The sequence below is a fragment of the Gadus morhua genome, chromosome 10 (assembly GCF_902167405.1).
Source record: "Gadus morhua chromosome 10, gadMor3.0, whole genome shotgun sequence".
Classification (NCBI taxonomy): Eukaryota; Metazoa; Chordata; class Actinopteri; order Gadiformes; family Gadidae; genus Gadus; species Gadus morhua.
Window position 1 is genome coordinate 6738725 of NC_044057.1, and position 26967 is coordinate 6765691.

The window sequence follows — 26967 nt, forward strand, 5'->3', positions numbered from 1 at the left end:
TGTGTGTGTGTGTGTGCGTGTGTGTTTGTGTGTTTGTTTGTGTGTTGGGCGGGGGGGGGGGGGTTAGCAAGTGGTTGCAAGAGTCAGTCACACGCACACTTGCACGCACGTACACACTTTTTTTTTACAGTGAAAAGAATAAGCAAACAATAAACACAATGCCAGGTTAACTGAACACTGATTTTCATATTTTCTTTTCCCAACAAAACCCCTTAACAAAAACATTGCAATTTTTTTTATAATCAATTTATATATATAATATATATGTGTATATATGATAAAAAAAAAATAACAAGGAGAAGACAACGAACACCAATGCAACAATACAACCAATAAAATGAGTAAGATGATTATAATAGATAATGATCATCTTATTATGATGATCATTATCTTATTATTTCATATGATGAATGAAATAAATATCAAATGATAAAGAAAAACCTCAGTTTCAAGTTGTTTATATCTGGCCAGGGGGGGAAGAAGCACGTTAATCAGGGGTCCGCTGCACGCGAGTGGACCCCTGCGGACGATATCATGTAGAAACAATCATTCAGGACTCAGGAGGAAGATCAGATGAGCCACTAACATAGGAGACACCGGGTGGCCACTTTTCTAGAAAGTGCTCTCTAGACCCTCTGAGTGTAAACTTTATATTTTCTAGATGCAGAAACCCCTCAACACAGTTAAGTCTTAACTCAAAGATGCATAACACACATTGTATCCAATTTATCTAAAATATGCACCATTACAAGAAACACACACTATCACACACAAACACACACACACACACACACACACACACACACACACACACACACACACACACACACACACACACACACACACACACACACACACACACACACACACTCACAGGTATATATACATGACGTGCAGAGCAAATGAACAGATCCAAACGCAGGGGAAAGTGAACCCCTCTCCACTTCCAGTGCTGATTCAAGGCCTTCAAGCATCCATAATGAGATCCGACCCATTACTTTTATTCACAGACCTTTAATTGAGGGTCATTACAACATAAAAATTGACATATTATCTATGAAGCCATTAGTGTATTAGAAAGTAGTGCACGGCCGGCAGACAATTTACTCTCTGCTCTCCGGAGCGGGGTCTGGAGAATCAGCCGCTCCGCACCGGCACCTTTCAGCAGCAGCCGCCCGGCTCAGGTCAGGTTGAGTCAGCCTCCTCGCTCTCCATCCTGAACGACTACAGCGCCTCTTAAACAGCCTGCCTCTGCTGCTTGGCTTCGGCTTCCGATGTGGAGATGTGCTTCTGAATAATGCATGCTATCGGTTCGTCTCAACTGCCTTCTGTCATTCAGCCTCCTGCCACCCCCCCCCCCCCCATCCCGCCCACCCAGTGTTGATTGATCCAGGTGGGGTGTAGGCCAATGCGAGGAGGCGGAGCTGGGCGTGGCAATGGCTCTGTCGTTGTGTCGTGTCGCTCTCAATAAAGATTGGATTTACAGTAACCCGCCCCCCCCAGCCCCTCCCCCACCTCACTCACCGCCCCTTCCACCTCATCTCCTGTCAGTATCCTTCCCCCACACACACACACACACACACACACACACACACACACACACAGTTGTGTACAAGTTTACAGCCGGTGGCTCCTGCTTGGTCCTATAAAACACCACAAACATAAAAACCCACAAGCACTTAAGAGCCATCCTCAGGAGAGGGGGGGGGGCAGAAACATCCCCCTATTTACGCCCCTCAATCATTCCATCCGGGGGGGGGGGGGGAGAGAGACAGAGTAAGGAGAGAAGGAAAGATGGAGCAGAGGATATATTGTCTCTGATGGGTCTAGCTGATTAAGATGGATTAGGCTACGAAATGTCATTGGACTGATGAGTTTTTTGTGTCTGTGTGTGTGTGTGTGTGCGTGCGTGCGTGTGTGTGTGTGTGTGTGCGTGTGTCGGTGTGTGTGTTTGCTCGTCTGCACGCACCAGACCAAGGCCCTGCATACGTACATGTGTATGATGTCTGCATCAGCAAACTGTTCATTTCAACCTTTTTCCACATTGATTAAATGCTAATTTGTCACACTCTGAGAAGCTCTGTTTTTTCTTTTGCACCCTGCAGTTATTATTTTCCTGGGTGTTTGAAACTCTGCACTCCCTTACTTTGCCACATGATGCCGTGTTAATGGTGTCAGAATCTGATGCCAATTATTTAGCCACACCTTTCCCACAAGTTAATTCAAAGGATTTATTTATGGATTGCTAGTGGACAAGTTTGCAGGGATTTTTATAAAGTGTTCACCAAAGCTTGATTCGGAACGCGTTGACATTTGAAGAGATCTAGGAGGAGAGGGGGCATTCTTCCCTGTGGTGACGTTCCCTTTGTGATACCGCTTCAGTACCGTTGTTGTGTATAAGCTTTATACTGAGGTGTTTGTGTTTGTAACACACACCGTGTGTACAACAAGGTTGTACTATAAGTGTCCTAGATTCATTGCCTTCTCTCAAACGTCATAATCAACCGCTGCCCAGACAGAGTTCCACACATCCACACACCCCCAGACTATACAGAGTATACTTAAACTCAAAAATCACCAAAGTACTCCAGCTGCGTTTGGAGCAGAGTGGAAAATTCACAAACTGTTTGGCCGAGAACATAGGATTAAACTGTAAATGTCGGATTTTAGTAACGGTGACAATATGGCATTGATTACCATTTTGAGGATCATGTAAGATATACTGTATATAACCACGTTTAAAAGGAAAATAATGACTTTGGGTTTAGCAACCTTTCAAGGAAACCTATAGTTCTTTTTTTCTCCCAGTGCGTGTCAGAGAGTTAATGTGACAGCAAAGCAAGTAGATCAGTCTTTTTCGGCCTGACTCTAAAACACCTTCCCTAAAATCATGTCGTGCTTCTGCAAGTGTTAAATGGCTTTCCGGTCCGTGCTTCTCATAGCCCCAGATTCAGAAGTTTGAGGGGGTGTTGGAGTGAGTGTGTGTGTGCGTGTGTGTCTGTGTGTGAGTGCTTGTGTGTGTTTTTCATATGTTTATGTCTGCACTGAGAGTGTGTGTGTGTGTGGGTGTATGTGTCTGATTTCAGGATAAGGCAACATGTGTGCAGCAAGTGTAAACAGCTGCACCTGCTCAGCCATCAGTCGGGGCGTGGTGTGTGTGTGTGTGTGTGTGTGTGTGTGTGTGTGTGTGTGTGTGTGGGCGTGTGTGTGTGTGTGTGTGTGTCTGTGCGCAGATGTGTGTGTGTGTGGGAGAGTGTCTGTGTGTGGGCGCCATGTATTACTCCTCCACAGGTCAGAGATAAAGCCGTTGGTCACCTCTGGAAACGCTCTCTCCGTGTCGGCGGCTGAGAGATACAAGATTAGAGGCAGCAGCTTCCTGGCCTGTGGCTGACTGACAGTCAGAGAGAGAGGGAGAGGGAGAGAAAGGGAGAGGGAGAGAGAGAGGGAGTTACTACTCACAGGAAGGTAGGCAGCCCAGAAGGACCATGGCAATGATTGACAGACAGATGGATGAAGGCGATGCTTGATTATGTTTTTTTACACAGACAGAAAGAGAGGGATGAAGATACGGGAGCCATGCCTTGGTTAAGAGGCGGGAGACATGGAGGCACACAGGAAGGAACGAGAGGAGGAGAAAACATGCAGGATATCGGCAGTGAAAAAACCAGAGGAGCAGAGGCTATGGAGAGGGGGGGGTCTGGATGGGGTAAAGGGGATGAACACCGCCGTACCCGTTTCATAAAGTGTTGTGGAGGAGATAATACCCCCCCCCCCCCGCCGCCAGGTGGATGGCCCTTAACAAGAGCATTACTGCACTTCGCCATAAGCCACGGCCTCACAAGAGGGATCCTAGCAGCTAGCTTTAGTCAGCGAGGATTAGCGCTCGAAAAAATAACCACTCGCCTCTCCCTCTCCCCGCTCCCCTCTCTCCCCTCTCCCCTCTCCCCTCTCCCCTCTTCCCTCTCCCCTTTCTACTCTCCCTCTCCCTTCTCCCTCTCCCTCTCCCCTCCCTCTCATCTCCACTCTCCTCTCTCATATTCGTTTCTTCTCTATCCCCTCCTCGCATCCCTATTCTCTCCTCTCCTCCCATTCCCATCGCTCCCCTCGTCTCCCCTCTCCACTCCCCCCGTCTCTCCCCTCTCCTCCCTCTCCTGGCTTAGAAACCATCTTGGAATGCAATTGGCAAAAATGTTCGTCCTTTGTGTCCTTTATATTTCTCAATCGTCAGAGATGGTCTCAGAATAGTCCTCTGTGCGCTGCCTGTCTGTCTTTTGTGTATTTAATTGAGCCTAAAGCTCATTGTTTTACAGAGACTGGCAGAGGCTGGTTGAACGACCGGGAGCGTCCTGTGATTGTTCAGCAGCGCTGAATAAAGTCTCAGTGATTAGCCTTTAAAGCCACGCAGTCTTTATAACGAACTCTCCTCATTAAATATCCATGCTGTGAGTACAGCGATGATGGCTGTCTTGACTCTGTTTCTAAACTGCCGTGCCGGCGATCGCGTCGTCATTATCCATTGTTTGTTTGTTCTCTTGGACTTTGAAGGCGTCCATGTGGGTTCGATTTTTTGTTTGGGTTAGATTTTTATTACAACGGGAAGGCTCTTGGAAGTGTCCCGTAGCGCATGTCTTAAGTCTTTTAGGCGGTGCTATTACTTTGATATTTTGCACAGTATATAGTATATGGCTATTGATCCAATTTATCTTACTGTCTGGATTGGTCAGTCTGGATTGGTCCCAGAGCTCTTTCTCCCTTTCTCTCCTTCCATCTCTCTCTCTCTCTCCTTCCAATTCTTTCTATCTCACTCCCCCCCCCTCCCTCTGCAAGTATGCTTTCCTAACAAGATATCCCCCCTGGAGCGGTTGTCAGCTTCTCTTAGGACATGCTCACATTAAAAGATGCAAAACGCCACACCAAGTTTTCCGTCTGAGACAAATATCCCGCGTGTTCGTTTTCGTTCTGTTTTATTTAGTGCCTGGGAGGAGGGGTAGGGAGGAGAAATCCGGGCACTGCTTGTTCTTAAATCGTCAGCTGGCTGACGGCGTCCTTTTACCGAGACGATGTGGAACAGCCTGCGCACACACACCACTCAGTGGAACAGCCGTCGTTCAGTTCTTCTATTCTCCTCAAGCGCGGAGGGGGGGGGGGGGGGGGGGGTTCGCGCACAGACTCAACCCCCCAAGGAAGCCCCTCGGGCGGACCCCCGTACAGCGGAGAGACCTTCACCTATGGTTCCTATAGCGTTGTCCGTCCACATGGCACCATACAGCAGACAGACGGGCCTCCGTACAGCAGACAGACGGGCCCCCGTACAGCAGACAGACGGGCCCCCGTACAGCAGACAGACGGGCCCCCGTACAGCAGACAGACGGGCCCCCCTACAGCAGACAGACGTCCACCTATGGCTCCTAGCGATGTCCGTCTACAAGGCACCGTCGCTGCTGCCGCCGCCTCTGAATACCTCACCACAATATGACAACGTGACGCACACGCACACGGCGTGTCACATTGTCACACACACTGTCCCTGCGATGTGGGGACTGGCGCTGGTAGCACACCCCCCCTAGGCTGCCACGGCGGCGGCGTCAAGCTGTCTAAAAGATAATGCATGACTGATTCTCCTGAACGGTTTCCGGTTTGCGGCGTGAAAAAGTTTTCTGGTGGGTGAGTTTGGAGGAGATGACCTGATGCGGAGGCTGTTGTTGCTGTTGTCGCTGTTGTGTGTTTTTTGTGTTGTTTTTGTTTTGTTATTTCTGTTGTTTGCATTGGGCGTGCTGAGGTTTGGACTCCGATGGTTTAATGGTTCGGTTTGAGTCAGCGGAGTCGTAACCGTGGAGGTCAGGGTCATGGCGGGTCGGAGGGAATCGATGCTGAGGTCATTTACAATTCTAATTTGGTTTTGGATAATATACGATTCACTAGATACCCAAAGCCCGCCGTCCAAACGCTGGTCAATTAGTTTAACGAAGCAGATTCCTCGCCATACATTCCGAACCATTTCTCATTCAGTATCCAGGGGTTTCATTTCGTCTATAAGTAGAGATTACGATAAACTTCAGCTCCACACAATACAACGCAGACCAGTGTTTCTGTCCACAAACCGCCCTGGGCGCCAATGAGCAAGAAAATTTCTGGAAATTAAAAAATCGACATCTAATCTCTCCGTGCCCCAGCTGGTTGCTTTGGAGAGCCGCCTGCTGTAATTACTATACTCAGTGTACAGCAATCCGTGATGGAAACTAATACATAGGATGTGCAGACGTATGTGGCATTTGCTAGTGCGCTCGCCGACCAACCTCACAATTATATCGACCCACGGCGTGGTGACGGAGCGAACGCTGAAACGATAGAATGCTGCAGTGTCTGTTATGGCATTTCAACTCAGGAGGGGCGTGTGAAGGCGTGAGGTAATCAGAGGGTCTCAGAGCAGAGCCACTCCCAGCCCAGGGCCTCCCCGCTGCAGCCACTCTCCCTTTAGTCTGCTGTCCTGTGGATGGCCGGCCCACCGGGGTTTGGGAGCCGGGCTCCTGCCCCGGGGGCCGGACCACCAGGGGACATAATGGCCCCCTAATGGCGGATCAGCATAATTTCCCCCAATACATATTCAGACCGCTGCTGCCTGTAATGGCTGGGCCCGCAGCACCGCCGCCCCCCTCAGGCCCTGACAGCCTGCGGTGTCCGGGGTCCCGGTGTCAGCGTGAAGTCTAACCAGCCCTGTCTTCAGTTGATATTATGCTCCCGTGATGCATAATCCTCAACAAATTGGAATTAAATTAAATGATCACAGTTAGCTATTGACATGCACATGCAGCCAGCCTTGTGTGTGTGTGTGTGTGTGTGTGTGTGTGTGTGTGTGTGTGTGTGTGTGTGTGTGTGTGTGTGTGTGTGTGTGTGTGTGTGTGTGTGTGTGTGTGTGTGTGTGTGTGTGTTTATGTGTGGGGGGGGGGGGATCCCTGGATATAGCATTAGGGGTTGCTTTCTTGGGGCCTCTGTAAAGTGTAATTTGGAGACTAGTCGGTGTCTCCTCCTATTAGAGGCCTCAGACGCGGCATCGGCCCCCATCACTGCTGGGGTTATGCTGGTCGGCTCCGGTCTTGCTGGGCTGGAGGAGCGACGTCAGGGCTGATATCACACCGCTCCGGGTTTGCATAATGAATTGTCATTCTGCTCCAGGCCCCTGCTCGTTACTTCCTGTCAGTGGGGGCATGGTATCGTGTTGGCCCTGAGGCCCCCTAGAGGGTTAATTCGTTAATGACACTGCTAACTCTGTGTCGTACAGCCCCCAGTGTGCTCACTCCCACTCGAGCTCCCACTCAAAGCGCTTTACAATACTGCCTACACCCAACTCGTCGGGAGCAGTCAGGGTGAGGCATCTTGAGGGGTTCAAAGTAGCAACCTTCCGGTTGCCAGCGAACCCTGAGCCACATGCCGCCCTAACTTTCCACTTTTGCTGGAAAAATACAATCGAGCAACAACGTGCTTTGTAATGTTACGCTGGCTATATGGGTCGGCCATCTTGCTTCCCTTTCCATTTTGCAGCTAGTATATTTTATTTGGTATTAACAGCAAAAGGCAGTTTTAATTAAACAATAAAGATATGGTTCGTTGCCACATTTAAAAAGGATTAATGACAGGGATATTATGTATGGAGGAATATGCTTAATTGTCTCCTGTTGTTTATATTTTACTATATTGTGGTTGGCTTCCTATGAAAATAATAGAAACGTTTCTCTGTTGGCTTTAATGGCTTTAACGTGCCGTCGACAGAGCTTGGCTGGTTCCTTTGTGTCGTTGGAGTGCTTGAGTTGAGTAAACAGGTCCTCATTGTTCGGGAGTATGTTGGCCTTTGATTGAAAGGTACTGGGCTCATTACACAGCGCTTCGATTTGGCTGCAGATCGAGTGCCTTCAGCTTCAGCATAAAGGGACTCTCCATTGATACACTCCGTTGTGTTCAGTCAATGATAATTCTGTCTCCGTCCCTGTCAGAGTGTGAGTTTGTGTGTGGGTGTCAGACTTATGGCTGTAGAATAAATTGAAATGGAGTCTTAGTCACTAGGTGCTTTTTCTCTCTGTCTTTCTTCCTCTCTTTTCTCTCTCTTTCTCAACCCCCCTCCCTCCGTCCCTCCAGATCGGTCTGGTAATGATGTTCTGGCTCAGAGGACCACTTTACCAGTCAGCGGGGCTGACATGTTTCCACGATGTACTGTGAACATTTTTAAGATCTCACGGTTCGCTGCCCCCCCCGGTTTCCATGGGACTAGTCCTGTCATTTTTTATTTATTTCCCTATTTATTCATTTATTCATTTAAAGTAAATTTTTAAATCCTCGCCCTCAGCTGGAGTGGAAACCGGGGGGGTGGGGGGTGGAGGGCGGTGACCCCCTCCACCCATTTAGTGAAATATCTGACATCTCCCCTCCACCCCCCACCCCCATCTACTGTCCAGCGTGTTGCCATGGGCGACACTGGGCCGGTGACCCGTGTAGGCGCATGCGAGAAGACACTCGCGACGGCCAAGAGCGGCTCAATTTACAGCCGGGGGGGATTGATTCACGGCCGACATTGAGAAGTTAACGTCCCCCCCGGCCCCCCCGTCCCCCCCCGGCCCCCGGGGGCCAGTCAATCCGTAATGAGGCGCGCTTGTGTAAATAAAAAGGTGCGGTGGGGCGGGGCTACGGCAAACTGAACGAGTTTGCAGAAAAGCTCCTTCTCGCTAATTATTTCTCTCCCACCCCCGCCCCTGTTAAAAGCTTTCCCCACCTCCCCAACCCACCATGCGATCAATCGGCACTTTAGTGTGGAGGAAGCGCGAGGGTCATTAGCCTGATTGGGCCGGCGGCGGTGTTGGTGATGGAGGTGGTGGTGCTGGGGGTGGTGGTGGTGGTGGTGGTGGTCTGTGGATCGCGGGGGGGAGAAGAGGAATCGTCGAGGCCCGGATCATCAGCACTCAGCAGCGCTGGCAGCAGCTCTGCCACTCATCAACGTCCGGACTTCTGCTGTCCAGACGCCTTTTGTTTGTTTACAGTCCGTTGTTCTCTGGGCCGCCGACTCGCACTGCCAGCTGGCCAGGTGACGGGCTGGAGCGATGTGACGCTTAGTTAAGGGGAAGGTCAGTATCCCGGGATTAACCTCTTCCAAAATTGCGCATTGCTTCGAGCCGGGTACGGCACTCAGCTTGGTGATTGGCAGAGCTTTGTAGCATTCGTAGAGTTCGTAGCGTGCTAAGTGGTGCCGTTGGTTAAGCCAGCGGAATCTAAAAGGTAGTGCGGTCCGTTTTATTTTATGTGCACCGCTCTGCACCGCTTTCTGGTTTACTTTGGGAAAAAAAATAGGCTTGTACTGCCTGTCCTTTAAATAAAGTGTCTTTGGCCCAGACACGCAATCAGGCTCCCTCGACAGCCTTGGCTTGCTATCGAAAGTCCTTGTCTCCGCCAGTCACATAATGGGACGTGACGGCAGCACCAGCAGAAAGAAAATACATTCTATTCAGGGCTGCGGTAGCCTAATGAATGACATTTCTAATGAAGATGTCGCGGCACAATGACTGATGGTCGGCACGTGGGTTTGACACCGAGAGGCGACCCCGTTGGACGAAAAAAAAAAAGATTTTATTAAAAGGCATAAGCGATTTTCATTTGGTGTTTGAGAGTGCACTCGGGGTTACCACGGTGAAGCCAGACTAATCAGCCGGTTCCCGTGGCTGCGTGGGACTCCATAATTCACCGAAAGCGAGCAGAATGCGCAGCGGGAAAGAAACATCAATTATTCTCCATGTCTTGATTCCTCTTACCTCTTCTTACCTCTAACGGCGCCGGTAAACTCTGAAGAGACTCTCCGCCGAGGCCAAGCGAGTACAGTGACACCAGCCCTCCCCCCCCCCCCCACCCACCGCCCCGTACATCACACACACGTAGCAACAATCACTGAAACACACACACACACAAACACAGAGGGCGTGTGTAACAAGCACGCCTCCCCGGACCGTAATGGCGTCCGTCGGGGACATGCTGTTGAAGTGGCGGCCAGAGAGGCAGCATCTGCCCAGGTCGCATCATCAGGGGGCTTAGGACATGATAAGGCTATTTATAGCGGCTGCTTATCCACTTACGCCGCCGCTGCCCAATCCCCCCCCCCACCCCTCCCAGCGGAACAAGCTGTCCTGCAGGGCGGCGGGCGGCGGCCGCCTGACTGATGGGCCGACAGACAGAACTGACAGACAGACGAGCCAGACGGACAGATTGATCAGACGCTCCTCTCGCTCACCGCCACACAGACTCGTGTCGAACACCGACGGCGGGAACAGTGTTTCTTTAGCAGCTTAGGTGTAGCGTGGGAGGTGTTTGGGTCGTTTTATTTTGCAACTGTGTGTTTTTTTTAGTTTGTGTGCGCGTGTGTTTTTCTGTCTGTGAAATGGTGTGTGGTATCGAGTCTTATTTTTGAGGGGGACGTCAATCATGGATGTTTTTTGTTTTTACTGCTTTGCCTTGGTGGTGGGTGAGGGGCTTCTGGGGGTCTGGGGGTCTGGGGGTCTGAGGGGTGGTCCGATCGTTCAGAACAACACGGTCTTTATTGACGCTGGGTTGATCCGAGAGGGCTGTGCTCATAGACACGGGGGAGGTAGTCAGCGCAAAATCCCCCCCAGATTGGAAAATCCCCGGACTCTCACTGTGTGTGTGTGTGTGTGTTTGCATGTGTATGTGTGTGTGTGTGTGCGTCCATACGTGGGTGTGAGAAAGAAAGAAACATTGGGATTGTGTGTGTGTGAGAGAGCGAGGAAGAGAGAGAGAGAGAGAGAGAGAGAGAGAGAGAGATTGATTGTGATTGAGAGAGAGAAAAGGCGAGGAGTGTTTATGTGTTCATGGCCTTGTGTTTTTAATCATAATAACAGAGAACGTAAGATAATAATCTGCATGTAGCTGTGTGCGCTGAAAGCGGGAACCACACAACAAGAGCCGACAAAGTGGTTAACAAGGCAGCGTTTTAAATCACTGTTTTTGAACTCACTGTCAACAATTATTTAAGTGGCATCCTTTTAGGTGTAATTCAAAAGCTTTTATACAAAAAAATAAACGTTGCAAACAAAGTTCACATCCCGTTGATTGAAGTGTTTATTTGGCACCTCAAGTAACCACTATCGTGTCTCGATTGACTCTTCAAGACCACCCAGACCAATGAACCATTGCTCCTGAATTTAATTCTTTCTTGCCTTTTCCTGCTCCACCAGAAAGGTTGAGAACAGATCCTTCAGATGGAAGCCACTGGTCGCCATGAATACCAATCTCAAGTGAGGGACAGCTCCGCAACCTCCGGTAACAAGGCTTCAATCGGCACCACTGAGTAACTAAGTGAAGATTTGTTTGTAAAAGTTGAAAGGGATACCTAGAAATGCTACCATAGTGTTCTACTTTGCATTCTTTGCGTGCGTCTGCACACTTTTACATTTGATCCAATCCTTTGTCATCGGCGTACGACGTTTGGACTCTGAAATGTATTCCGTCGGCGTACCGCCCAGCACAGAGGACGCACGGCGCTAAAAGGCCCCTACTGTGAGCCTCCAAATGGACGAATCCCGCTTAATTTATGGTTTCGTCAGGCACGGCTCTTTGTCGGTGGTACACAGGCTCATAAATAATTATGTCCGGTCCAAAACAAAACACATCGGGTGCAATACTACAATAGGCGTCTATAAAAGATTATTTTATGGCGGGGCAGTTTGAGCAGATGGCCTTTAGCGTCCGCAGGGCAGAATCATATCCCTCGGCAGATGTTTACCTCCCGACACGCCGCAGACCCAGCCCCGGCAAGCGGGGACGTCTAGTAGTAAAAAAAATAACTAAAACAGGAATAAATAAAATAAATGACCAGTGTCCTGTTTTCCTGACCGACAGACATTTTACAGTATCTGTTTATCCCCTCCCCCTGCCCCGCGGAGAGGTCCCAGGGGACGGGAGTAAGTGTCCGGCCCGCCCCGGTGAGGGATTGAGACATCACTGTCGCCCCACAGCTGGCCGACCGGCGCTGGCTCTGGGCAGCAGAGCGTGGAGCCCGTTGTTTAAAGGCAGCTCAGTGCAAAACAGAAGAGGTGTTTTAGGAGGGGAGTGCCGTGGAGGAGACGGGTTAGTGTGGCGTATGTAATGTTAAACTGGGGGAACTCGTGAATTAATATAAATACACAGTGATGGAAACTCATTAGCATGATTAGATAAACGAAAGATGTATATAAAATATAAAAATACAATTATTATTTTTTATATTCATAGATATATATATATATATATATATATATATATATATATATATACATATATATATTAGAGCTGTCAAGCGATTAAAATATTTAATCGTGATTAATCGCATTAATATTTTAATCGCTTGACAGCTCTAATATATATATATATATATAAAAGTTAAACGCGACTTATGGCTATAGAATAAATTCAAATGGAGTCTTAGTCACTAGGTGCTTTTTCTCTCTTATATTAAAAAAAGTTTTTTTAATATAATAATTACGTTAATCGCGCGATAAAAAATGTAACGCCGTTAAAATTGGTTTGCGTTAACGCCGTTAATAACGCGTTTAACTGACAGCTCTAATATATATATATATATATATATATATATATATATATATATATATATATATATGTATTCATACTTGTGAGAAATGCAGCAGGACATATTTCACCGCACTTTACCAAACACATAGGCCTATAGACTTTGTGTTGCCGAATGTGAAAAATGAAGGATAAATTAAATTGATAAAATGAAATAAATATATTTTATTTTTTGTCGAGACTGTCATATCTGATTTATGGTACACTATATTTTGCTACTATTATTACAAATATAAATTACCCCATTCCAAAAGTGTGAACTAACCGCAGTGGTATTAAGTATGATACTTTTTGAATAAATACACACACAAATACATAAACACAAACATGCACGTAAACACATACTCTTTTGTAAATTGTACTTAAAAAAAATACAAGGGAAAAAATGCATCTTGTGCTATAAAATGGTTAATAAATAAACTGTGTTCTTCAATGGCAATAACCCCTCAAAAAATCATACAATTAATTACTTTCTGTTCCCTTGAGGACTTAATATTTCGCAGGCCTGTAGTCAGATATCATACAATGAATGGAAATTTAATAAAATGAATCTTCTGTCCTTAAAGTAAAATTACATTTAGCAAGGAAAAGCAATGGTCATTTTGTCTTGTTAAAGAGTGTGTGTGTGTGTGTGTGTGTGTGTGTGTGTGTGTGTGTGTGTGTGTGTGTGTGTGTGTGTGTGTGTGTGTGTGTGTGTGTGTGTGTGTAAATGCATAGCCGCAACAAGTAAATGTGCTTTTGGGTCGGTGTGCAAACCTCTCCCAAGCAGACATTAATTGGGTCAAGGGTTTTAGCTAATTACATTTTCAAAGGATGTGCAGTCACTCACTCTCCGCCACCTGAAATCAATTCAATTGATTAAGATGAGCTCTCTGAAAGAGAAAAGTCATGTCTCTCAAGAGGTGTGCATACAGATGATCTGTGCGGGAGACTCAGAGCCAAGCAGGAGTTACCGTGTATTTCTTCAGCTTTGTTATATTGTTTTTTCTCTAAGCTCATTTTTCCTGCCTAATTTGTATTTGTGTTATTTTATCATGTGACAACCAAAGGCAATTTTAAGAATCCAAATCTAGGCCCATGCCCAGAATTAAAAAAAACAAAATACGTTTTTTCTTAAAGAACCTTAAAAAAAAAAAACGGTTGACTCTGGAGGCAGAACCTCCTCCTCATCTCCCCTGACAACAGGTGAAGGCACTCCGAGGAGATGTGAGGCGCTGGCCCGTGGCGCTCCAACCCCTCTTCCCGCCTGGCAGCCATTTTATCAGCGCTCTACGATTCAGGAACCACAGAGGAAGGATCAGCAGTTTGAGAGTCTGTTCAAAGCAAAGCGAACATCCTGTCCCGTTTTAATTATGCAGGACGACACCACTTATAAAGAAGAGGAAAGAAGGTTTCCGTGCGGTTTTGAATAAAGCCCAACGTCTTCTTCACCAGAGACGTGTTTGATATGCTGCATGCACCGCGCCGACGCCGCACGGGCTAATGGTGTGAACGCCAGCGAATCAGAGCCGCCCAAGTCCTCACCACTGGTGTGTGTGCTCGGCCTGCGTGTGTGTGCGGGGGTGCGTGGCACGTGCACGTGTGGTTATGTGTGTTGGAGGTGTTCAACCCCTTTTTCTATTCATCAAAATAAAGTTCACGTTTCACAATCGAATCGGTGTAATACGTACCCGAGAAGAATACGAGATGAGACCGTCTCAAAGTCACATAAGAGCACAGAAGAGGTGTGTGTTAAGCGTTGTGTCACCTTATTACTTATAAGTACCTTAGCGGTGGAGTGGGGACTTTTAAGTAGACGAGCTCTTCTGCATTTCAATATCCACAGCTTTAGTGACATCCTGGTGCTTTGGCACCGAAACCATGAGGGGCTTAGCTCAGAAGGTGTCGGGAGTCTGCAGGATGAGCGCCTGGGATATTTTCTAAAACCTCAGTTTCACCATATTTTTGAGATTGACATAAGGCTTGAAATCAATGAATTGTGCAACCATACCTGGGCGGCGTGGGACTCAGGAGGTAGAGAGCGCTGGCTGCTAACTGGAAGGCTGCTGGTTCGATCCTCGGCTCCGCCTAGCCGAGTGTCGAGGTGTCCCTGAGCAAGACGCCTCCCCCTGAATTCTCCCGACTTGCGTTGTCTTGCCTGGTCGACACCGGTGTGGGGATGTGTGCATGAACGGGTGAATGTTAGGCAGTATTGTTAATTGCTTTGAGTGGCCACTGGTTAGAAAAGCGCTGTGTAAATGCAGCCCAGTTGCAATTGACCTTTTTTAAAGTCGCGTGCTAAGCCTCCTCCAAAGAATCCCCGGCCGTCGCGGCCGGCCTCTACAGACGCAGTGTCCCGGAACGAACGCCAGCGCCTCGGTGATCAGAGGGGTCGTAAACCCCCTCCCTGTAAAACGGTTTGAATGTCCCACGCTATAGCCAAGGTGGAGGAGGAGCAATAGCTCGAGCGCCGTCAACTATAGCACCGTCAATTGCAGCACCGTCAACTGCAGCACCGTCACCTACAGCCCCCTCACCTACAGTCCACTCACCTACAGCACCATCAGCTATGGCGCATCCATCCAGCGCGCCAGGTGAGGCGGACCCCCCGACCAGGGCCTGCCTACCCCCTGACCGAGGGGATTTTCTGCGGCATTGCTTGGCGGTGCTTGGCGAGTGTAATTCTAACGACGGTGGTATAACGAAGGTAGCAGCGGGCCCGGATAATGACTGCACCACCACGGGCCCCTGCAGCTCTCACACTAGTTCACTAGTTCACTGCGTGCATGGACGCTCTTATGTGTACAGTGCACATACATAAACAAGTGTTTTTTTCAAACACTCGTGAACACACGCACAGCCTTTAAGGTTAATATTAACATATCTTTATTTTTACTCTTACCGCCTTTACATACACACGCACACTCACACACATGCACACACACGCACACACGTACACATGCACACACAGAGCAGTCGCCAGCCGCTTGTCTTAGATGGACACTTATACACTCCTCCGTTCGTTATATTGATCCGTGCTTACAGAGGAATTAGCACTTACTTAAGAATGGTCGGCATGTCTATCAACTGCAACGCACACATGAACGCGCACACAGACACGCACACACACACACACACTCTCTCTCCAGCTCGGTGTATGCACACATCCGCACACTCGTATATAGGCCTCCCCGCTCCCATGCTCGTCATTCTCGCCATACACAAATAAGGCAACATGACATGCGCTGATGCCCACGCTTTAACCCCCAGAACGAGGAGCACAAAGAATGTGTGCATTCGCTGCGTACACTGCCTGATGAGCAGAGATGTCAGAGATGGTTGGGATGAGGCTCCGATGTACTCACTCATTGTGTGTGATCTAACAAGGTCCTTTCCCAAACCTAATGAATCATATGAATACAGAAACAGGCTCGATGGACTTTTCTCTCCATTTTTGACATTGGTATGTTATGTTACATTTTCCGCGCGCTGTTTGTGATTTAATGAAGCACACAGACGACTCACAAAGCCACGTTTCCCTTAGAAGTCTTTATTCATTTGTGGTAGAAAAACAGACAGTGGCAGACTCGACAGACTGAACAGATACCTGTCCCCATTATTCTATTAATACATAGGATTGGGTCTTTTTTTTTTGTATGTATGTAATTATCACTCCAGGGCGATTATTATTTGCATTTTTTTCCAAACAGAATGAGAGAGAGAGAGAGAGAGAGAGGGAGAGAGAGAGAGAGAGAGAGAGAGAGAGAGAGAGAGAGAGAGAGAGAGAGAGAGAGAGAGAGAGAGAGAGAGAGAGAGAGAGAGAGAGAGAGAGAGAGAGAGAGAGAGAGAGAGAGAGAGAGAGAGAGAGAGAGAGAGAGAGAGAGAGAGAGAGAGAGAGAGAGAGGCATGGAAGGTTCCGGTGCGTCTGTCACGAGGTGCGCTGGGAAGAGCTGGCTACTGCAGGTCTTAGCGGCTCCAGAACAGGCTCCATCTAACACCCCCCCCCCCCCCCCCCGCCTCCTCTCCTCCTCTGGCAGCTCTGTCCCTTCCTCTTCACACTATCCCCCCCCCCCCCCCCCCCCCCCCCACACTGACGCTCTCTCTCCTCGCATTCCGGCTCTTTCATCTCGTTGGTTTTGTCGGTTTTGTTTATATTTCTTCATTTGTCGTTCAGACCCTGAAAGGTTTGTAGACTACAGAAAAAGAGAGCTGGTGCGCCGTGCATTTACCTGTTGATGTGTGTGTGTGTGTGTGTGTGTGTGTGTGTGTGTTTGTGTGTGGGTTGGTGTGTATGTGTGTGTGTTTGCGTGTGTGTGTGTGTTTGTGTTGGTGTATGTGTGTGTGGGTGTGTGTGTGTGCGTGTTGGGGTTGGTGTGTGTGGGTGTGGGTGTTTGTGTGTGTGTGTGTGTGTTGGTTGGTGTGTGTGTGTTTGTGTGTGTGTGTGTCGGTGTCGGTGTCGGTGTCGGTATTTGTGTGTGGGTGAGGGTGTATGTTTGTGTGTGTGTGTCTGTGTTTGTCTATGTGCGGTACGAGCATGAGTGTTTGCATGAGCGGAGGCTGAGTGTTGTGTAGACGTGCACAGTGTTCGGTCCGGCGGTGATTCCCTGATACATGAAACGGTTGAGTTCATTGGTCGGGGGGGTTCAAATGATTTTCAATATTTTTTTAAGTTGTATCTCTGGCGTCTACAACTGCTCTCCGGGGGATCTTAACTTGCGTTCACCGATAATAAACCGGGATTCCTCAATATGCAGTTTTCTGGAAAGGTTGGGTATTTCTGTTCATCGATGCGAGTGATTCAGAACCACAGCTAATAATGTTTTGATCTGGTTAGCACTGCAGCCGCGCCTGCCTCCATCGCAGACCTTATCTAACCACCCCCCGCCAGGGGAGAGAATACAATACAAAAATGCCAAATGAGATCGATTGCAGTGTGTTTACGAGGGTGATAGTAGGACAAAAAGAAATGCCGGCTTATTCATTGTATATTTGTCATGTTGAGTTTTTATTGAGGCTTATGACATTTTCTCCCAAGCCAGGAGGTTTTGATTAAATCTGCTTTCTGGTACAGTTGCGTGACTCTGTTTCCATGTCTCTTCTGATTGCCTGAAGAAGCATGACATTTCCATATAATATCGGGGGATTATGCTTTCAAACAAGCTGCATTTCATATACGGTAAGGCATTTCTTCCTCCCGTCGTGACGCCTCGGCGCCCCCCCCAACCCCCCCCCCCCCCCGCGGTGTCCGAGGACGGGCAGTGTGTGCGGCCTCTGAAGGATGTTCGGTGTGTGTGTGTGTGTGCGGCCCCTGAAGGATGTGTGTGTGTGTGTGTGTGTGTGCGGCCTCTGAAGGATGTGTGTGTGTGTGTATGTGGCCTCTGAAGGATGTGTGTGTGTGTGTGTGTGTGTGTGCGGCCCCTGCAGGATCTGTGTGTGTGTGTGTGCGGCCCCCTTAAGGGTGTGTGTGTGTGTGTGTGAGTGGCCTCTGAAGGATGTGTGTGTGTGTGTGTGTGCGGCCCCCTTAAGGGTGTGTGTGTGTGTGTGTGAGTGGCCCCTGCAGGATGTGTGTGTGTGCGTGTCGCGCGGCTGCCCCCGGGGTCGCGGCTCAGGGGGAAGTTGTCTGTATGGAAATGCGCTTAGAACATGGACATCAATTTGACCCGGCGTTAATATTAATTACCCCCCAGCGGTCGGTGGCGAGCTGCTCCCACACGTCCCTCCCTCGCCGACTGCCCTCTGCCCCGCCTGCTGCAGCCCCCCCAGCCTCGGCCATCCCTCTCACCTGTTCACATGCCTTCAAGCCGGCCAACTATCCTCTCTCTCTCTTTGTCCCCCCCCCCCCTCTCTCTCTCTCTGCCCGTCTTTCAATTTTCTCCCCAAAGCCAATCACTGAATTTTTACCCCCTTGCCTCCCTTTCCCCTCCCTTTTCTGTATCCTGAATGTATCTGTCGCTTTACTCTCTCTCTCTCTCTTCTCTCTCTCCCTCGCTCTCTCTCTTTGTCTCTATATCTCCCGCCCTCTCATTAGTGTCCCCATGCAGTTGTTTGCGTCTCCCGTCTCTGTCAGAGCCTTTATCACTGCTGTCAGCTCCCTCGGGGAGAACAAAGTCGTCCTGCTCCCAGCGCCAGTAAAACGCCACGAAAGAAATAAAAGGAGCAGAGGCACTGCCACCCCCCCCCCCCCCCCCCGAGAAAAACACAGATAGATGGATAGATAGATAGAGGGGAGGGGGTCTCAAAACTAGTCAAAGAGAAAAAGCCACGCAAAATGAGGTTGGGGAGGGAGGTGGCTTGGAGCGCACATCTTTTAATGCCAGCTATGGTGCATTGTCTTCTGTGTATTGGAACAACCCTCCCCTCATCTACAGCACAGAGTGGACAGTGGGTGCAGGAAGGTATCTGAGCTATCTCTACACACACCAAGTGCCTGTTCTTGATATCATAAATATATGTCCCTAAATCAACTAAGCCTAGGACGGCATCATCCTCAAATAAGTTACGGTGTATTATTATGCGCTGAGAAGAACAGTAAAGTGTGAAAGACATATCAAACTATCCCAACGAAAGGAAAAAACAGAACCATTCATATTGATACATAGCATAGAAACAGAGAGTCTACCGTATAGCAAGACCACAGCCAGAGCTGTCCGGACTGACTGACGTGTGTCGGCCACTCCGGTCGCTTCATGTCCGTCGCAACAGCTCCGATTCAATGTTTTTTTTTCTATACAGCAAACCAGCAGAGGCACAAAGGGGTACTTTGGAAACCAAGGACAAAATGGCCACGTGCCGGGCGCTCCTCCTCAGAACGGCGCCCGGCGGCCGCGGCCCGACAGGCGGGGGCGCGTGGGCCATCACGTGTAGGCGTAGTCAGTGTCAGGGATGCCTCCCTCCCGGTAGCCCCGGTTGGTGCCGTAGCCGACCGGGTGGTGGCCGCCCTGGCTGATGATGGTGCCGTTCAGGCTGCCCGCCCCCCCGTGCGCGCTGCGGTAGGTCCCGTTGGCGTTGGAGGAAGAGGACGACGAGGGGAAGATGGTGTGGATGTAGGTGACGTCCTCCAGCTTGGGCTGCAGGGGCTGATGGGCCATGGCTGTCATCTGGAAGCCGGCGGGGGGGGCCCGTATCTCCAGGATGGAGGTGTCCTTCTTGGTGCCGGACTCGACGTAGTCGTCGTACCCTTTCCCGCCCCGCCCCCGGCTGTAGGAGCTGGCGTCGGAGGACATGTAGCCCGCCCTCTGTCCGTACCAGCAGAAGATCCCGAAGATCAGCAGCAGGCTGACCAGTGCCGTCGCTCCGCCTATGATTCCAGCCAACGGCAGGACTGTCAACTCCGTGTCCTGGCCCTCCTTGTCCGACCCCTCGCCCCCCCCGCTAACCGGGGCCTCTCCGGTCTCGATCTGGGCGCAGGCCGGGCCGGAGCTCTTAGTGTCGGGGTCCAGGCTGCCGGTCAGCGTGGAGCCCACCCCCATGGCCCCCGTGGACGGGTCCTGCCGGAGGGGCAGCAGGCAGATCAGGTAGTGCGAGCGGGGGGTGAGCTGCGTGAGGTGGTACTGCTGCCGCTCCCCGGGCACCAGGGTCTCTGTGATGGAGCCCAGCGCCGCGCTGCTGCCCAGCCGCAGCCACGACAGGCGGAAGGAGGGCGCGGGCCGCGGGCAGAGCCACGTCACCAGCACGCTGTCCGGGGACAGCGGCTTCACGTTGAGCTCCAGGGCCTCCCCTGATATCTGCCCCCCCTCCCTCGGAGCCAGGGGCATCCCCAGGCCCGGCCGCTTGGCCCGCAGCGTGAAGAGAGAGCCCTGGGTGGGAACCAACTGGGGGGGTGAGGCGGAACCGCCACGGGACGCTTGGCCTCCTCCGGCCCCATCTCCACCGCCTCCGCCCCCTCCACCGCCCCCACCGCCCCCACCGCCCTTCTCTGCTGGATTCGCCCCAGCCCCGGCCCCCACCGGGGGGCCCTCACACTGCTCCATCAGGCCTGTCAGGTCCCTCAGAGCCTTGCCATGCACAGCTTCCGGGCCCTGGCAGGTCAGGCCTCTGACGGTCACCGCGGCCCCCCGGCTGTGCAGCCAGGCGTGCAGCCAGCGCAGGTTGCAGCCGCAGTACCAGGGGTTCCCCCGCAGCAGCAGCATCTCCAGGCTCTCCATGTCCTTCAGCAGCCCGCGGGGGAGGCTGGTCAGGTTGTTCCCCGACAGGTCCAGCCTCTGCAGGCGCCGCATGGCGTCCAGAGCGCCCCTGGGGACGTGGGTCATGCCGTTGTCCTGCAGATGGAGTCGCATGAGCTGATTGGACGGCAGGTTGACGGGCGGCGCCAGCAGGGCGTTGCGCACCAGCGAGAGCTCCGTCAGGTTGGAGAGGCGGGAGAAGGTGTCGTCTGCGATGCGCGTGTTGGCCAGCAGGTTCCCGTCCAGGACCAGGCGCCGGAGCGAGGAGAGCCCTCTGAAGGCGTGCGTCGGGATGGTGCTGATGCGGTTGTCGTCCAGCCGCAGCTCCTCCAGGGACGCCGGCAGACCGGCCGGGATGCTGGACAGGTGGTTCCGCGAGAGGAACAAGAGGCGGAGCTTTGGAGTCCCAGAGAAGGCCCGTTCCTGGATGCTCACCGTGGATATGGAGTTATCGTCCAGGTGCAAACGTTCTAGTAAGGGCAGTTTGGCCAGGGAAGAGCGTGGTAACGTTCGTATGTTGTTGTCCTGCAAGTGCAGCTCCTTCAGCGACGGCGGGAGGTGTATAGGAAACTCATCCAGCTGGTTGGCGTAGAGGTAGACCACGCGTATTGAGCTGCTCCGCTCCAGGGAGGGGGGCAGACCGGCGTTGCTGAGCCGGTTGCTCTGGAGATAGAGGATGGCGGCCATCAGGGGCAGCGGCGGGATCATGCTCAGGCCGCGGTCGTTGCAGTAGACGAAGCCTTCGTCACAGCGGCAGACAGACGGGCACACGGCCCCCTCCTCCCCCTCCCCGTTCTCCATGGCGATGGCAGCCGCCGCCAGCTCCAGGACCTCGGCCAATAAGGTGAGGCACAGGAGGAGCAGGAACAGCCAGTCCCGGAGCTCCGCGAGGCTCTCGGCCGCCATCTTGTTCTACAGCACCTGGGAAAACCGAGAACAAACAGAGTGAACTTATTACTGTGAAACCGTCAGATTACAGTAAAGATCGAACATTAGATGCTTCGGGGGGTCTAATTGCAACTGTTATGGTAGAGTTTATCACTCAAAGCGACACGATTCTCGGAAATGGGCAAAGACAAGAGTTATCCTACTTTCTCTAAGATTACATCCGAGTCGAGTCGATTTTGGGGATCAGCGGGAATGCATAGTTTTGAAGTGTGTTTTCTGACCGGCCAAGCAGAAGTGAAGTGGACAGCGAGAGCCGAGACAACGAGGCAGGACTGAGTGAGTGGGCAAGGGAGATTAGAAGATACGATTGGGGGGGAGATTGGTCAGTGACCGTCGCTTGGCGAGGAAATGGAGTTCTTTCTTTTTTCTCTTTCACAAGGAGATTAACCGGAATAGTTGTGAGTGACATTGAATTAAAAGGCAGTAGTGAGGGAGGGTAAATCACACCCATTTCCCATGGTGTCGTTGATGGTCCAGCAAACAAATCTAGCGGCCAACTTTCCTAGCTGGCCCGTGCCTAATGCTCAAATGAAACCTCTCCTCCAGTAGACAAGGGGAAGAACGCTCCCACTGTACATAAAAAGGTTTAACCATATGAATATTTATTAGTCCACACGAGAAAGAGGCAAAGAGAACTTCAATCAGTTTGCGTTAGGGTTCGGGTTAGGGTTAAAACATACAAGCGACAGACCCACATGGAGTAAGCAAATGGGTACTCAAGAGGCATTTGCATGTATGCAGTCTCAGAACAAGCTGAGATGTTTAATGCATGCTCCAGCCCTCAGTTGTTATTGTTCGTGAAATTTGTATAAATTATTCAGCGGAGCGCTTCTGAAAATCCCAAGAAATGTTTTAGCGAGATGTTTTACAGAGAGGCCTTTCTTAATATGAAACATTAATACTCTCCGTAGTCGCCGTTTTACGACTCGTCTCGGAGTCCGGCTCAGACTCTGACATCAATAACCCCAATATTTACAATGCAGATAAATAAAATCCTCCCGCCGAAACGTATGCTTTTTATAGAACATGAGATGTGTAAAACAGGGAAAGTTGGGCCGATTACGTGGTGTTGTGTTCTTTGTTTGAATCCATACCCCCTTTTCTTTTTCAATAGCCTAGGGCCTGAAAATTTGCCCTGACATGAAATGTCTGACTTGATCTGACAGCACATTTGATAAACAAATCTTCTGAAGGCGAGTCTTCTCAACCCTTTATCTCCCCTCGCTTCCTCTCTTCCTCCATCTCACGCCTGTCTCCTCGTCAGTCTGTGTGTGTGTGTGTGTGTGTGTGTGTGTGTGTGTGTGTGTTGTGTGCGTGTGCGCATGAGCGAGCGTGTCTCTGAAGCACTTGAACACGATCCGAGATGCAAAATTGCCCCTTGGCTGCAGTCAAAAAGCATGCAAAGCGAGCGCGAGATGGCAACAACGGGGGCGGGTGGAGGTGGAGGTTTGGTGGGCGGGGGGGGCTGGGCGCGTGGTGTAGTTGGATGGGTCGGGGGAGACAGATGGAGAGTTGGAGAGGGAGTCGGAGGAGGAGGAGGAGAGGGGGAAGTGGTGAGTGCGAGAGAGTGAGTATCAGCTGACTTCACTGGAAGAGGCTGACGCTTGCAGGGATTGTTTGGTGGGCGTGTCCTCTTTCCTCTCAGTGTGGGCTCTGTATAAATAACACATACTGTATGTATTTATATTTATCTATATATGTATATGTACATGTATGCATGTGTGTGTATATATCTACATCAGTCTAAATGGGTGTGACGTACTGGGTAGGGCTTGATTTGGAGCGCATGCACATGCAATGGGCCTTGACTTGCTTTCCTTAATGTTATATTTAGCACGAAACGGACCGTTCTCAAGTGTTGCAATCATTTGTGAGGGAAAGGGAGAGAGGGGCCGGGGAGGGATGAGAGGAGAGGAAAAAAAACACACACGCACACACACACACACGCACACACACAAACGCACACACACACACGCACACATCAGTCTAAAGGTTGGAACTGAGAGAATATAAAGGAAGCTCTATGAATATTAAGGGGCATTTGTTTGCAACACACGCACGCACACCCACACCCACACGGCGTCTCCCCCACGCTCTTATAAACATCCCTTCGGCCAAACCCCGAACGTGTTTGTGTCTCCTCTTTCCTCCCAACCTATTCACGCGCCTTTCCGTTAATGACCCTTCGAATTTCTGTCTGCCTCGTTCCAACTCTCGCTCTGTCCCAACTGTCACCCTCCTCAGGCGTCTCTTTCTTCCTCTCCCTCTCCCACTCCCACTCCCTCCCCCGATCCACTCGCACGGCGCCTGCTCCACACAATCTTGCTTTTGAGCCGTGCATCTCGTCCTGCTGATCCCCCTTTAGCATTCCTCTTCCCTCCCGTCTTCTGAGCCGCCGTTCCCTCGCTGAACCCCGCCATTGGATCAAGCGGCTTGAGATCAGTAAATTGACTTTCTCTCTCTCTCTCTCTCTCTCTCTCTCTCTCTCTCTCTCTCACCCCTTTTCTCTCACCCTCTTCCTTCATTTTATGCGTTGTTGACCTTTCCTTTCTCCACCCTTCAGACATTTCACTACTTGAGGCGAACGCCGGGGCTGGAGAACAGAGGCGCTGTGTGCTGGCCCGGTTTGACTTTTGTTTCTCGCCGTCGCCCTGGCTGAGATGTGTAGAGCGAGAGGGAGAGACACTCAAGCGAGAGATTAAGGGGGAGAGGCAGATGAAGGGAAACGTTGAATATTAAGCTGGTTAACGTAAATTCAGGTTTTTTTATTCGTATCGTAAAAAATGAAGTAGGCCCAAAGAACTGACGCCACAGTTGCACCAGAAACAGAGCACTATGATGATGGCCTATATGACGCACAGAAGCCTAAATCAATGCTGCACGCAGTGCCAAGACTCACTGTAGAGGCTAACATAAAGTAGTAGGCTATTTAAAACTGTTCCCAGTTTATTAAATTGCATATGCTACTTAATTGCATAAAGGCAGAGGTTGAGTTTTGTTGCTGTTGTTGGTCGTATGTTCTGAGATCTACTGCTTCAGGAAGGAGGGGGGGGGGGGGGGGTCTTTTCCCCGGGACTGCCTGGGTTTTTGTTCGAAGCTGCAGCTAAAATGGCAGAAGTACAGACACTAATGAATTGAAGACATCGCATAGGTAGGTTACCCCCGACTGACGGGTGATTGAATGGACCGAGTTGAGACATCAGAGTCGAGTACGAGGCGGCTGGCGGCAGGAGGAAACAGAGTAATAACCTCATAACGCAATAAACTCCATTGTCCACCTTTACAGCAGCGAACATGAGAGTGAAGTCTGTGTGTCCCCCCCCCCCCCCCCCCCTTCTCTAAATGGTACTCAAGTGAAGTCTGTCAGTCAAAACCAAACAAACAAATGAATAAAAGTCTTTCTCAGAAAATAGGCTTTTCATCAATTGTCCAATAAATTGTAATAGGCACATTGACTGGAAATAGCCCCAACTTGAATGAAAATATTCAGATAGCTTTTTCCTACTGCAGAATGGCAGACGAAATTGCAAATGTATGACTCAGACCAAGACAGGGCCTGAAGGAGATTAGCCTAAATCAATTTGATTTGTGTTTTATCACGAACGTAATGGTAGAGTATTACAACCGAAACCATGAAAGAAAAGTTCATTTTCAGATTGTGATGACTTACCTTTCTTATCCAATTAAAATCCAAAACTATTCTACCAAAATTCCATATCTATCTTAACATTATTTGTGGCCATGGTTTCTCCAACATATTGCACAGCAGCATGGTTATACTAATAAGAACAATGAGGTATTTAAGCCTGTGTTTTGAATTCAATTATGAAAAGGGATTTAATGTAGTAATATACCAGCAAATGTATATATTTTCAGTCCCTTTTTCCTGCGCCCAGGCTCCTCAACCCTATCTCTATATTGAAGGTTTGGGCCATAATTATGATATTAACCTTTCAATACTTCCCTCTTAGTATAATCCGTTAAGTCAGGGGCGGGCTAACCTTCTGTTTCTCTCTCTGGTCCGTTGACGCTCGTCTGCTGTGTGGACGGGGCGGTCGGATCGTTCTGTGTGTGTGTGAACGATGGGTTGTGCGTCAGTGTGTGCACGCGCAGTGTCCTCCTCCTCCTGCTCCTTCTTCTCCCCCTCGTGGCGTCCGGCGTTCAGCGCTGTCTCCTGGCTCCCCGGGGGCGGGGCTGCCGCGGCGTCTCTTCAGGGGAACGGCGGCAAACGCGGCGGGGCTGGAGGTGGGGGCGGTTACCGTGACGACGAGGATGATGATGATGATGATGAAGATGGTGGTCGTGGCACGGGTGCTCCGTACTCAGAGTCTCAGAGCAGAGTAGCACCAGCATGGCTCAAAGACGCCCGGCCGAGCGCATTTGTGCGTTTGTGTGTTGTCCCGCTACTGAGTTGTGTCTCTGTTTGGCCTGTTTTTCCCTCTCTTTCTCTCTCTAGCTCGCTCTCTCCACTCTCCCGTAGTCTCTCTCTCTCTCGGGCGCTCTCCCTTCGACTGGGCGAGAGGCTTTTAAGTGTGGTGTCTCAAGTCATCTTCAATCAGCAGGGCGCTGGCTGAGTCCTGTGAACCCCCGTGTGTCTTCTGTAGCTCCTAGGGTGGTCGGGAGTGCTGGTGGTGGTGGTGATATGGGGGGGGGGGGGGGGGACGACGACTACTGCAGCACCACAGCAGTGACAACGACACAAGTCTGCTTCAGGACTCGGCGGTGGTGCCCTCTTGGAAGTGTTTCGCGAGGCAGGACTCCAGAGCAAGGCGGCGGCAGGTCTTGAAACACACGCCCGGCCCCTCACTCCTCGGCCCAGCGGCGGTGCCTCGGCCCAGTGGCGGTGCAGGCTCAGTTATCGCCGCTTGTAAAAGCAAAGCCGTCGGCAGGAGAAAATAACGAGGCTTCAACGCCGAGGCAGAAGCCACGAGTCCCTGAGGGAATTGTGTTTTTATTGAATCAACTTTTTTGTATTTAGATGTGTCTGTATGTATAGTGTAAATATGGGGGTGGTTATACAGCATGTGTTTGTTTGGCGGTTCAGGCAGAGTTCAAAGATGTGGTTTTGGTGAGGGGATCCTGACTCTTTTAACTCGGGGGGGAGGGGGGGGTGGGGGGGGGGGGGGGGGGGGAGTGTAGCTGTGGAATGAATCCGGCAAAGGAACAGTGGGAAACAAAGGGCTTGAAAAAAATAGGAAGCCGAAAAGGAAGAAACAGCAGAAGCCGGATAATGTAGTCTCGTCTCACCAAGGATTCTGAGTCT

The 26967-nt window shown here is 50.4% G+C and overlaps 2 protein-coding genes across 4 annotated transcripts in view; one reads left to right on the top strand and one right to left on the bottom strand.

Annotated features, from left to right (window-relative positions):
- The window catches only part of macrod1 (mono-ADP ribosylhydrolase 1), a 123257-nt gene that overhangs the window by 11681 nt on the left and 84609 nt on the right, over positions 1–26967 (top strand). The gene's annotated exons all lie outside the window — the stretch shown is intronic.
- The window catches only part of flrt1b (fibronectin leucine rich transmembrane protein 1b), a 30148-nt gene continuing 22434 nt past the window's right edge, over positions 19254–26967 (bottom strand). The window contains exons 1-2 of one of the 2 annotated variants that reach the window (XM_030368410.1): positions 25706–26803; positions 19254–21677 (exon numbers count right to left, since the gene is read on the bottom strand). In XM_030368410.1, coding sequence (XP_030224270.1) covers positions 19449–21662 — 2214 coding nt within the window. In that variant the 5' untranslated portion in view covers positions 21663–21677; positions 25706–26803 and the 3' untranslated portion in view covers positions 19254–19448. Of the gene's footprint in view, positions 21678–25705; positions 26804–26967 lie in introns of those variants that run through there. The other variant, XM_030368411.1, reaches the window with a different exon arrangement.